This window comes from Condylura cristata, unplaced genomic scaffold (assembly GCF_000260355.1).
Source record: "Condylura cristata isolate star-nosed mole 26May11 unplaced genomic scaffold, ConCri1.0 scaffold00009, whole genome shotgun sequence".
Taxonomy (NCBI): Eukaryota; Metazoa; Chordata; class Mammalia; order Eulipotyphla; family Talpidae; genus Condylura; species Condylura cristata.
In genome coordinates, this window is record NW_004567110.1 from 20,341,097 (window position 1) to 20,353,074 (window position 11,978).

General features: G+C 43.8%; 1 protein-coding gene across 6 annotated transcripts in view; it reads left to right on the plus strand.

Annotated features, from left to right (window-relative positions):
• SYBU (syntabulin (syntaxin-interacting)) overlaps positions 1-11,053 on the plus strand; it is a 91,369-nt gene extending 80,316 nt beyond the window's left edge. For all 6 annotated transcript variants that reach the window (XM_004679636.1, XM_004679637.1, XM_004679638.1 and 3 more), the window contains 4 exons: positions 1,034-1,136; positions 5,752-5,955; positions 7,304-7,453; positions 9,219-11,053. In XM_004679636.1, the coding sequence (XP_004679693.1) occupies positions 1,034-1,136; positions 5,752-5,955; positions 7,304-7,453; positions 9,219-10,323 (1,562 nt within the window). In that variant the 3' untranslated portion in view covers positions 10,324-11,053. The remainder of the gene's footprint in view (positions 1-1,033; positions 1,137-5,751; positions 5,956-7,303; positions 7,454-9,218) is intronic.
• The last annotated feature ends 925 nt before the right edge of the window (positions 11,054-11,978 follow it).

Consider the following 11,978-nt stretch of genomic DNA (forward strand, 5'->3'; position numbering starts at 1 on the left):
AAAAATGTGACCAGGTCATGAGCTCTAAAGCAGGTGAGTTACATTTTGCGTTGTAGCAGTTGTGAGGTCACATAAAATTGTATACCTAGATCAATTTTCCAAAAGTCTATCTGATTTTTTGTTGTTGTTGTTCAAAAAAATCTTCTTTCTTCTCACTTGTCCACTCTGGCCTCTTCCAAACCTCTTTCCTTCCTGAGGCAAACTGTGCAATATTCCTGTTACTACTGCTCAGAGCCTTGTAAATATTTGTTACAACTGAGTTGTGTTCATTATTCTACCACAAAGAATAGTTCTAATTATACCCCTAATTCTTGTCTGTACTCAAAACATACTGTGATCTTTGTAAACTAATGAGCAACACCCTCAAGCCCCCATCATGAAAATTACAAACTTCACTGTCATTCATATGATCCATCACAGTCACGGTGAACTGTTGTTCATTCTGTTTGGACTTGTTTGATCCTGCTTTTTGTTAGGGTTGTGTTCTGTATGGCAGTACAGCTGAGGTGGAGAAAGTCACGGATCCCACAGAGCCCGTGCAGCAGTTACCCTGGTCCAGCCCTTCGTCCTGGCGGCTTCTCCCTGCTTGATGATCTCCAGATCAGGACATGCTAGCTTAAGTGTGGCCAGCCGATTACAAAAGCCCAAAGATAACTTCTTGGAAAAACTTCTGAGGGACTGACCAGTATGTTTTCACGCTGCTCAGAGTAGGGTGAGCACAGTGCTATAGCCAAGGACCAGCCTGAGTCGCAGCACCCTGCTTTCTCTCCCTGCGCTTGGTCCTGGCGGATCATGTTCTGGAAGCAGGCAGTTTTATGACCCACAGCCTTGCTGTGCTTCTGAGCTCAGTTTATGAAATGATGTCCTTGTGCTTGCTCCTGTCTCATCTGCTTTGAGGAAAACAGAGCCTGGACGCTCTGGAATCTTGCCATGTGCTGAGTAGGAGAACGCAGGAAACCAGGGGCTGGCCAGGGCAATCTCATGTTCTCAGGTTTCTCTCCTTCACACTTCTCTCTCCCCTGTTGTTTTTCAGGTAGTGAAGCTGATTTTAGCTCCTCGAGCAGCACGGGCAGCATTTCGGCTCCTGAGGTCCATATGTCTGCCCCCGGGAGCAAGCGGTCCTCTTTTGCACGCAAGTAGGCACTGTCTTCTGCTCTGTAGTTCTTGAGATAGTTTACACGGTGACTTACCTGTGCTTTATGTTTCTCAAGAACCACCTGGCTTCCTCTTTGTTTACATTTTATTTTATCCATTATTATAGTGGGTGGGTTTTGCTTGGGTCACGTGACTTGGCCTGTGTCTACCCATTACTGTCTCATATCCTGTCCTTGCTGTGTGCACCCATCCTCCTCTCCCTTCACCTTCCTTCCTTCACCTGTGTACTCACCTGGTTAGAAAGCTCCCATTTCCCATCCTGCCTTCCTTCCTGAATCTGCTACAGCAGGTACAGTTCCATCCTTGCGCTCCTCCAGCTGCACTTCCAGTTTTCATCTTTGAGAAGGAAGCAGAGTGATTTCCTTCCGTCTCAACCTTTCCTTGGGGAAAGAGTGAAGGGAGGACAATGGCGTACAGGGCCCGCACCTTCAGAGGCCATAGAGCAGAATAGCCAAGAATGCAGACCCTGGAGCCAGGCTGCCTTGGTGCGAATGTCATTCCACTGCCTACAGGCTGTGTGGCCTGCACAAGGTGCTTACACCCTCTCTGCTCAGTTTGTCATCTATAAAGTAGGGTTTTACTCATATCCACCTTGTCAGGTTGATTGTTAGGATTAATTTAGATAATGTGTGGGGCATAGTCAACACCCACAAATGTTCACCACTGATGCTGTTTAAATTGGCAGAGAGAGAGAGACTGGGGAAATTGGGAGCTCACATTGACGTTTGATGAGCAGGGTTGGAGCCGAGGACCCCCTGCCACCTTTAGTGGCTCCATTTATTCACCCATCCAGTGTTTACTAGGCATCTACTGTGAGGCAAGTTCTGGAGATAGGGCACTAGACAAACTCCATGAAAATGATGGCCTCCTACTGAGGGAAGTAAGACATAATAATATGAAAAAAATATCATGGTTACTTTGTAACACCTGCAGTGCAGGGACATAGATGGTAATGGGACATGTGATATGTTTTAGACAGACAGGATCCCGGAGACCTTTGAGGTGAGCTCTGAGCAGGACCTACACAAATAGCTGCAATGAGCCACAGAACACTTGCAGAGGACTTGACTTTAGATTTTGGGCTAATCCTTGTCTGCATTTATGAAAAGGAGTTGTGAGGAGAAAAAAAAAAAAAAACCTTCATTTTCTCAAAGCTTTCATTTTCAAAAGTCAAGCATTTCCATTTCTTTTGGGGGGAGAGGGGTGCAGAAGGGTTCACTGATGTTCTAAGGGGATCTGAGGACACATCTCCCCTTCACCCAGCCAGTGCACAGTCTTATTGTTAAAAACAAAGCTGAAATCAGACCAAGCCGTAACAGAAGAATGGAGTCCTCAGTGAAAGGACACAATTGCTTTATCCCCAAACACCATCTATTTGGGAAATAAAGTACCTCTGGGATCAAGGACATGAATATAAACATTCTCTGTATAAATCAGATGGGACTTGCTCTGAGAATAAACCATTTATCTATCCCATTCAAGAAATTAGTGCATAGCCATGTACCAGGTATCAAAGAACAGAGAGGCCAAAGAAAAATGATACAGTCAGTAGAAGAAAGCAATTTTAAGCATTTCAAGGGAATTTGTGTTAATGATTCAATTCCAAGGTAGAGTCAGTAATTTAGAATATTCTAGTCTGGAATCTGTAACTTCTCAAAAGTGATTAGAAATTGATGGTTTAAACATAAAATAGCTAAATAGAATTCTCTGTAAGTCAGGTATATATACTCAATAGGTAGAAAGTTCAAATTGGAAATGTATCCACTATCCTCCCTTTTTTTATTGACTGGCACAGGGAACTCACTCTGTAGGTCTCTGTGATGACCTGGCTCAGCCATTTCATGTAATCTTTATGTCCTGCAGGACCTGCCTTGGTATCGACTCCCCAAGGTGGGCTACATACCCTTGCCAAATGCTGTAAGGGCTCTGTCATATTCCTCTTCATCAGCTCATTCCCCCATAAAAAGGAATTCTCTCGATAATTTGTTCTTGGGAAAATGCTACTTTAAACATTTGGCGAAGAATGAACATTTGGTTGGAGAAATAAGGGACTGGTGAAGTAGATAAGAATACCTTTGACAAGTAATATTAAAACAAAACTATAAAGACTTACAAATGAAGGCCAACCACTATTTCTACGTAAGTCTCTCTTGAAGGTACTATCTGTGTAAAGTGGGAGATATTTCTGTAGAGTTCAGACTTGGATTTAAATCCCCATTCAGCTGTGTCTTGTTGGACCAGTTTTTGTTCCTGAAAAGCAGTTAGTTCACGTAACTTCATTTAGTGTAAAAGGCAGGTAGCTAATAATTGAACCGTCTTTATAGCATGATGGGCAAATTTAAGTCAAACAATGTTCATAAGACATCTGGGACCAGGATGAAAGGCACAGAAGGGCCTCAGTCAGGCTTCCCTCAGAATACTAGAATTCTGGAGACAACATTAGAAATAATTCTTTACTGCTTCTCCTAACTTATGTTTAATTTTCCATAGTCACAGTCATGTTGAGAAAATCAGTTACATTTACATAACAGATTATTCGATAAATGGAAACTCACGAAAACGAGCAAACATTAATAAAGAAAGTGAAGTCTCTGATGTCAAGACAGAATTGGGGAAGGGCAGCTCAAAGAATATGTAGGATAGTTGGTGGTGGGGAAATACTCATGTAACCTAGGAGACAAAACTTGGAAAAGGAAAGATATCAGGCCAGTTAGTGGCAGCTTTAGAAGCAAAGTGTGGAGAAGCAAATTCAGGCCAGAGCACATGCTCTTTCCTGCAAGTCCTCAAGTCTCCCCACCACTAGGATGCTGAAGTTTATTTGTCAGAAAGCCATTAGCCCATCTGGTCCATATCAAGCGTCCCCTCACAAAAAGGAGACAGGCCATTTGGATGATTTTCACTAGGAAAAACTTTTTAATTTAAGAGATGTTGTACTTACATGTGATTTATTGGGTTGAGAGCTACTTGAAATTATATTTGATTTTAAATAACTGTGGTTTTGGAGCCAAGTATCCCTTCACGCACGCTCACATTCACACGCAGCAGTCATGGTGTCAGCTGGACACAACTGCAGTTAAAAGTGTCAAAGAGCAACACTGCTATGTGAAAGGAAGCTGTTCTCTTTTGTTTCCCTGTCATGTCACCAAGAATATTCCTGACAGAACTGTTACCCTATGTAAGTAACATTGGCAATTTCAAAATACTTCCTTACCTAAGTGGATGTCAAATCTCTGAAACTAGATGTACAGGCCAGGCCAGACAAGTTCCTTACAGTGGAATTGTCTGTCACAGGTGATTGCCAGGTCTTCTTTGACTTGATTTTCACGTCAACTCTGGAAGGCAGGCAGGAATGGTTATTATATACCCATCTAGATTAAGGGGTTTATTGGCCTGCAGTTCTGATAAGCACCAGTGTCAGGACCCAAGCCCAGTTTCCTCATCGAGCATACCCTTAGGGAGCACCTCACATGTGCCAGGAGGCAGTGGTGGAAATGCAGAAGCACAGGCTGCTCAGGTGCCCTCAGAGATGCCCGGTGGCGGGGGGTGGGGTAGGGAGAGAAGCAAGTGTACAGTTGTGCACAGAGGACTAGAGAGCACCAAGGATCAACACCGCCTCCACTCGCCTAGGAGCAAGAATCCAGAAAGGCTTCTTGGAGAAGGCTGCTCAGTCTTGAAGTAGGAGGCACCAGACACTTAGGCTGAGGAGCAAAGGGAAACATTTTAGTAGAGAAAATGTAAGTTTACACCTGAAGCTGATGGAGAACATGGATATCAGGAGACTAAGTGGTTGGGGGTACTGGCACACAGAGGGGGTAGGAGTGGCAGATGGTGGGTTGAATGGGGTGGTCAGGTTGACCTTGTGAGCTGTATTAAGAAGTCTGGCCTTTATTCTGGGGGGGGGCAGCAGAGAACCACTGAATGACTTTGAGGGAAACAGTGATATTCAAGCTCTATTTTAAAAAGAGCACCCTGGCCTCCTTTCAGGAGGGCTTAGTTAAGACAGGAGACAGGAGTGAAAAGTGTTGCCAGATCTCAGCACTTAAATGATAAAGGCCTCGTTATCATTGCGGATGGAAAGAGAAGGTGGTGGAGGGAGGGTCGAACTGGTTAAAATTATGGAGTTGATACCTTTTTTTGTGGGCTGTTTATCTGTCCTATTTTGTCCTCTTCCTTTATGGTGAATCCCTATCTTCTTCAACTTCATTTTCTTACCCCATCACAAACCAAATCTTTTTAAGCTGAAGCAGGTACACTGGAACAAAAACCACATCTTCAAAACAGCCTCCCAGAACCTGAACCCAATCGAAATGTCACATGGCTTGTGTCCTTAGCAGGCAGTGGCACATAATCCAAAACAAGCCTTTATGGTCAGAGGCTGTCTGAAAAGACAGCAGAGGGAGAGGCTGCCTGGACTAGTGACACAAGGCGAGAGAATGCCCAGCAACTATGAAGGCCAGTTTGGACCAATACTTCTTTTTCCCCTTCCATCTCTATCAAAATTGGATTTCTTTAGTGATAACTAGTTTTAAAACAGAGTGAATGAACATTGCTTCTGGAGTTCCAAGGATTTTAACCTTTTCTATGGGTTTCTCCCAGTCGAGGTCCCCATGGGCGGAGTAATGGAGCTTCGTCATACAAGTCTGGCAACAGCCCCCCATCCCCACGGGAGAAGGACCTTCTGTCCATGCTGTGCAGGAACCAGCTGAGTCCCGTTAACATCCATCCCAATTATGCACCTTCTTCCCCTAGTAGTAGCAACTCTGGCTCATACAAAGGAAGCGACTGCAGTCCAGTGATGAGGTGAGTGCTGTTCCTCCCCCAATTCGTGGTCCTTTGTCTTGGTAAGTTTTTCTTAAACACACACACACACACTTATAAAATGCTTGATCCCCAATCTTATTCTGCAATAAGACACTCCCCCCCGCACTCAACTACTTCTTCAAGACTGCTCTAGAGTCTAAATCACAATTCTAATAAGCCTCAGCAGTCCAAGGAGTGAACGGAGAGGGAGGAGAAATGGCATCGTGGCAGCAAGAATGTCTTGCTCATTTCCCAGAAAGCAAGGAGGTTCCTTCACATATTCATTCATTCAAAAACTAGATGTTTATTGAGCACCATGTTTTGCCAGGTCCAGGGTGAAGTGCTGGGAATAGAGCAGTGGACAGCAGAGAAAGTCTTGTGCTCAGCGCCCAGACATGTTACTCTTCTAACAGCAGGAACACATTAACAGTATTACTTGAGTACCTGCTGCTCTGTGTGCATGTAAAAGGTGGGGAGGCCAACTCAGCTGGAGGAGCAGGGGCTTTCTCTTGAAGGAAGTGAAATTGAAATGAGAGATGAAAGCCAAGCAAGGAATAAATTCACCCCTGGCTGCAGGGAAAGGTGGTAGGGAGGAACTGCATTCCAAAGGGCCACCGACCAGAGGGCTGCAGTGGGGGAGGCAGCCACGATTTGTCCTGGATACTGGGTGTGGTGAGCGTGTTACTTGGATGGTGTCCGGAGTCCGGCGAGAAGCTGCCAACCTCTTCCTTGGGCCTTCTTATTCCTCGGCATCCCGGCTAATTAGTGGCTCTCTTACAGCCAGGATGCTCACTCTCCACCAGTCCTGAGGGGGCAAGACTCCAGTGGGGACATTTTGTAGCACACAGGGGGCTTCTTTTACAAAACACACTGTGATGTGAGTGGAGTAAGGCTTGTTCCCTTCAGAAGAAGAAAACTTCCCTCCAAATCACTGCACTTGGGGCTGATTTCAGAGCCATTTGCGTTCAACTACCAGTCAGGATTTCTGGGCAGTTGCTCATGGTATGGAAAGTTAAGTCATCTCGCTCCCCTGCCTCTCTCCCGCCTGCCCCTTCATTGTCCTTTAACTGGCAGCATGTTACTCTGAACAACAGGCAGGCTGGGACAATTGTGCATTATTGTGAGATCATTCCTAAGCCATAGAAAATCCTCCCTCTTCATGTCCTCACCCCCCACCACACACACACACACCATTGCCAACCAAATAATGAATGGCAGGCATGTTTTCCCCTCCTGAGCATTGAGATTTAAAGCAGTAACACAGCTGCCACTCCTCCTTGAGCTGCTACCCAGGCCTTAACTTTTCTTTTTATAGAAAAAGTACATTTCATTCTTTGGATTATTTCAGGCGGTCCGGAAGGTACATGTCCTGTGGTGAAAATCATGGCGTCAAACCCCCAAATCCTGAGCAGTACTTGACTCCTCTGCAGCAAAAAGAGGTTACAGTGAGGCACCTGAAGACCAAGCTGAAGGAATCTGAGCGCCGGCTTCATGAGAGGTGAATTGTGTCCCTTGTGCACTGAGGTTTAGGGTGTTTTCTTTTTCCATAGATGAAATAGAAACCCAAACTATGAAAAGTAGAAAAGACAAAAAAAAAATTCATTTTGATTTCTTAAATCTATCTCTTAAAGGGGCGATTTCCCAGTCCTGTGTAATGTGGCTCCTCTAGGAACTCAGGGCCCTCTGAGGGTAGAGACACCGTTGCTGTGTTGGGTGTGTGCAACTGTGACTTGAAGAGTTGGGTGGGCGCACGACTATTTTTAAGTGGCAGGAACAATCGCAGGCCTCTAGTGGAGTGGGTCACACACACGGGTAAGCTGTTTATCTGTGAGAGGCAATGACTGTGTGCATTGTGATTCCTGCAAGCTATTTCTGGGCTGAAGGAAGAGGTTCGTTATTCTTGGCCAAGTGTTAAGGTCAGAAAAACCCAGCTTGTACTTCAGAGATCTTATCTCAGAGAACAAACCTTTGACATGTTAGGTAGACCTAATTTCTGCTCACTGCTTTCCCTGGGACACTTTGGGAGAGACAAGTAAACTCTGAGCAGGATACTGTGAAGTTGGGGTGAGAGTGGCATGACTCAGACCTTATCTTCTGGAAGTCTTTGGTTTATGATATTTGGGGAGTTCCAGGGAGGATTTGAGTGCTCATGAAAGGGGCGTGATAAAGGGAGGCAGTGAAACAAGAAAATGTTAAGGCATAATCTTGAAAGGAGCAGTACTAACTCCATCTCTTCAATATATATGAGGATCCTGACTGCCTGGTCTTCATATATTCACTGAGAATATGAGGACATATATGTACATTGACTATGAAGATATTACATGCAAGGAAACAATTTTTTTTTTAAAGATCTTGAAATAGGATCTTGTGAAGGATCAAAAAAAAAAAAAATAGTATAAGGGGGCCTCCGTGGTAGCACAGAAGTTAAAGTGTCAACTATTCCCAGACACTGTGACACGAGTTTGATCCCTGGCCAGGTTGATGACCCACATGGCAGGCACAGCAGACCTCTCCTATCTCGCTCACTGCACAGCAGTGTATTTCAGTAGCTCTGCCTGTCCTGCTCTGACTCTGGTGAATCATCTCATACCCCACAGTTCTGGCCTATACCCCAATTCTTATATGCATAAATAAATCTTTTTTTTTTTTTTAAGTAGTATAAGATGCATTCTATATCCTCTTACAAAAGTGTGAGTCAAGTAATCTTTTCACAAAGTTCTTCCTTGGAACATGTAGCATTTTACTATTTAAAAAATATATTTTTAATAATCATTAGATTATGATCAGAATAATTTTTCAAGGCTAAAGTTTATCAATCTGCCTTTTGTCTTGGATAAGCACTTAATAATAAAAAGGGCTTTCCTCCCATAAACTGTGAATACATGGGAGTGCAGGCTTTGGAGATAAAAGTAGGCTAAGAAACTCCAGTGTGGCCTAAAGATAAAATTTCAAATATTTAGTATTGAAAGATCATAATGCTTATAAAGTATTTGGTACAGTACCTGACATACACTGAACACACAAAAAATAAATAGTAACAGTAAGAATTTTTATTCTGATTCTAGTTACTATTATTTTTCAGCTATTTTAAAAATTGAGGCAGAATATTCGTGGCTCTCCCTGCAAAAGAAGGAAATTCAAAACTGATTTAGCCTGTATGTTTCAAGTGGCAAAGCACAGGCTTCTCACTGTGTCAGAACTGCTTACTGCTGGGTTCAGAGTTGACATTTCCCTTCACCATCCTTATCTTCTCACTGTAGGGAATCTGAAATTGTGGAGCTAAAGTCCCAGCTGGCCCGGATGAGAGAAGACTGGATTGAAGAAGAGTGTCACCGGGTGGAAGCGCAGTTGGCCCTCAAGGAAGCCAGGAAAGAGATCAAACAGCTCAAACAGGTCATTGAAACTATGAGGAACAGCTTGGCTGATAAAGATAAAGGCATTCAGAAATACTTTGTGGACATAAACATTCAAAACAAGAAGTTGGAGTCTCTACTTCAAAGCATGGAGATGGCACACAGTGGCTCCCTGAGGGATGAACTGTGTCTAGACTTTCCATGTGATTCCCCAGAGAAAAGTTTAAACCTAAACACCCCCTTTGGCAAGATGACGGATGGGCTGTCCCTAGAAGAGCAGATCACAGAGGAAGGAGCTGACAGTGAGCTGCTGGTGGGAGACAGCCTGGCCGACGGCACAGATTTGTTTGACGAGATGGTAACAGCCACCACCACAGAGGCAGGAGGCGTGGAGCTTCTTCAGTCCGCTCCAGGAACACCGGTCCTGGAGGTCCTCTCCAGGGCAGGGGGGCAGGAGGAGAGCAGTGTGGTGGTGGAGCAAGCCGTACAGACCGACGTGCTGCCCTACAGCCCTGCCATCTCAGAGTTCATCCAGCACGTGCTCAAGCTCCAGGACCCTTGTTCCTCAAGCTCAGCATCCCCTGAAGAATCTGTGGCTGACTCCACAGAAAGCTTTCCAGAGTCCATCTCTGCGTTACTGGTTGACTTAACTCCAAGAAATCCAAACTCAGCCATCCTTTTGTCTCCCGTGGAGACCCCATACACCGAGCTGGATATAGAAGCTCATGAAAACCACCTCATGAGAGAGCTGGATTTTGCAGGCCCCGCAGAAGAAAGGCTGGATGGCCTCATCCTGCGGCCTCAGGGGGCCATCGGGAGGCAGTACTGGAGCAGCAGCTTCCTGGTGGATCTCCTGGCGGTGGCGGCCCCCGTGGTCCCCACCGTTCTGTGGGCATTTAGTACTCAGAGAGGGGGAATAGATCCCGTCTACAACATTGGAGCCTTGCTCCGGGGCTGCTGTGTGGTGGCCCTGCATTCACTCCGCCGCACGGCCTTCCACATGAAAACCTAGGGAGAAGCTGTTGGTTCCTTGTGCCAATCTGTCCCGTGTGGCATCGTGCCAGGTGGAGAAGCAGCAGGTTGACCTATGGTAGCCCCTCTTCTGTCGTTTTGCTCCTCGGTGTTTGATTTGCACTATGTTTAGTTGAAGCCTGTTCCCTGTTTAAAGCCGGAGGTATCTTCAAGGCATGGAGACCTGGTCCCAGTAAATGTCCACCAGTGTGGTGTAGAAAGCATGCTCATGACCCTGCCGTGTCGTCTGAGGTGCCCGCTCTTATCCTAGTGGTTCAGGAAGAGAAAATGCAAACTTTGCACTTTCAAGACAGCTTCAGTAAGGCTGGCATGTTATCTCCTTGCTTTGCTTCGTGCCGTTTAAAAATGTGTAATTGTTCCAGCATTCCAATGGTCTTGTGCATAGCAGGGACTGTAACCAAAAATAAAAATTGTATTTGTGTAACTGATTCGAAGAAATCTTGAATAGCTCTTTAGTGTCTTACTTGAGGTTGATAAGGTTGAAGTGTTTGAATTTTTTACTAAATGTAGCTCCAAAGTCTTAAATGACTTGTTTGTTCTTAAACTTGTTAACTGATGAAACTGTATGTAAGTTTACAATGTATTAACTTATTTTTTGCTTATTATATATAGTGTTTTATTGGAAATTGTTTGTAACTACACACTTCAGCATGATGAAAGTAAAGATTAGTGTTTCCACTGAATAAATGTTTTATCCTCCTATAAAATAAACCTCTGTGGTTACTTATAGAACTGATAAGGCTGAGTAGATAGCAGCTTCTTCCATCTTTATCAACAGGAGTCAGTAAAAATGGAATTAAGTGAGAAAGGAAAAATATTAAAGAAATTCTTTTAAAAAGCACCTTTTCTGAATAAGGATATATTGAGTATTTTCAGAAAAGTGGGGTTGATACTGAGGTGAAAATTATCAACTGAAAGATAGGGTTTCTGCCTTCATGTAGCTTACCTTCTACCTGAGAAAAACACAGAACACTAACAAGGAACAGTATTTTAGTTAGTGATAAGAGCTTCAAAAGAAGTAAGATTTTTTTGACCAAGAATGACAAGGGTGAAAATGAAGAACACGTTTGTTGATTGATAGGTAGATAACAGATAGTCTTCAGTTTCTCCAGTAATCCATATAACACAGTTTCAAAAATAATCAGAATCCTTTACACATTCAGTTTAAGGTATGTTTAAGAAGTGACTATATTAACTGACAAAGGAGGTAGGGAAGCTGACACTCCACATAAGTCTGCTGGATATATAAATTAAAACAACTATGATGAGCAACTAAAGATAACCAAATAATGGGTACATTTATTGTATATATATCATGCAACCCAGAGAACTCATTTCCAAGGAGATTCTTGCACAAGTGAAGAAAGGAGTATAACTGCAAAGCAAAGGTGAGCTACAAATCAAATTGTGCCTGGGATGGAAAGGAATGGAACATGGTAGGTGAACATGGTAGTTTTGAGTTCTGCAAAAATATACTCAAATAAATTAAAAAATATTAGTGTTAATGGATGTAAAAGCTAATCATGCGAAGATAAAACACTGCAAAAAAAAAAAAAAAAAAACATTATGCGAAGTTCCCAAGGCTGAAAAGTGGTCAACCTGTTATAGAAGCATCAGGGAAGCCAGTGTGATTGG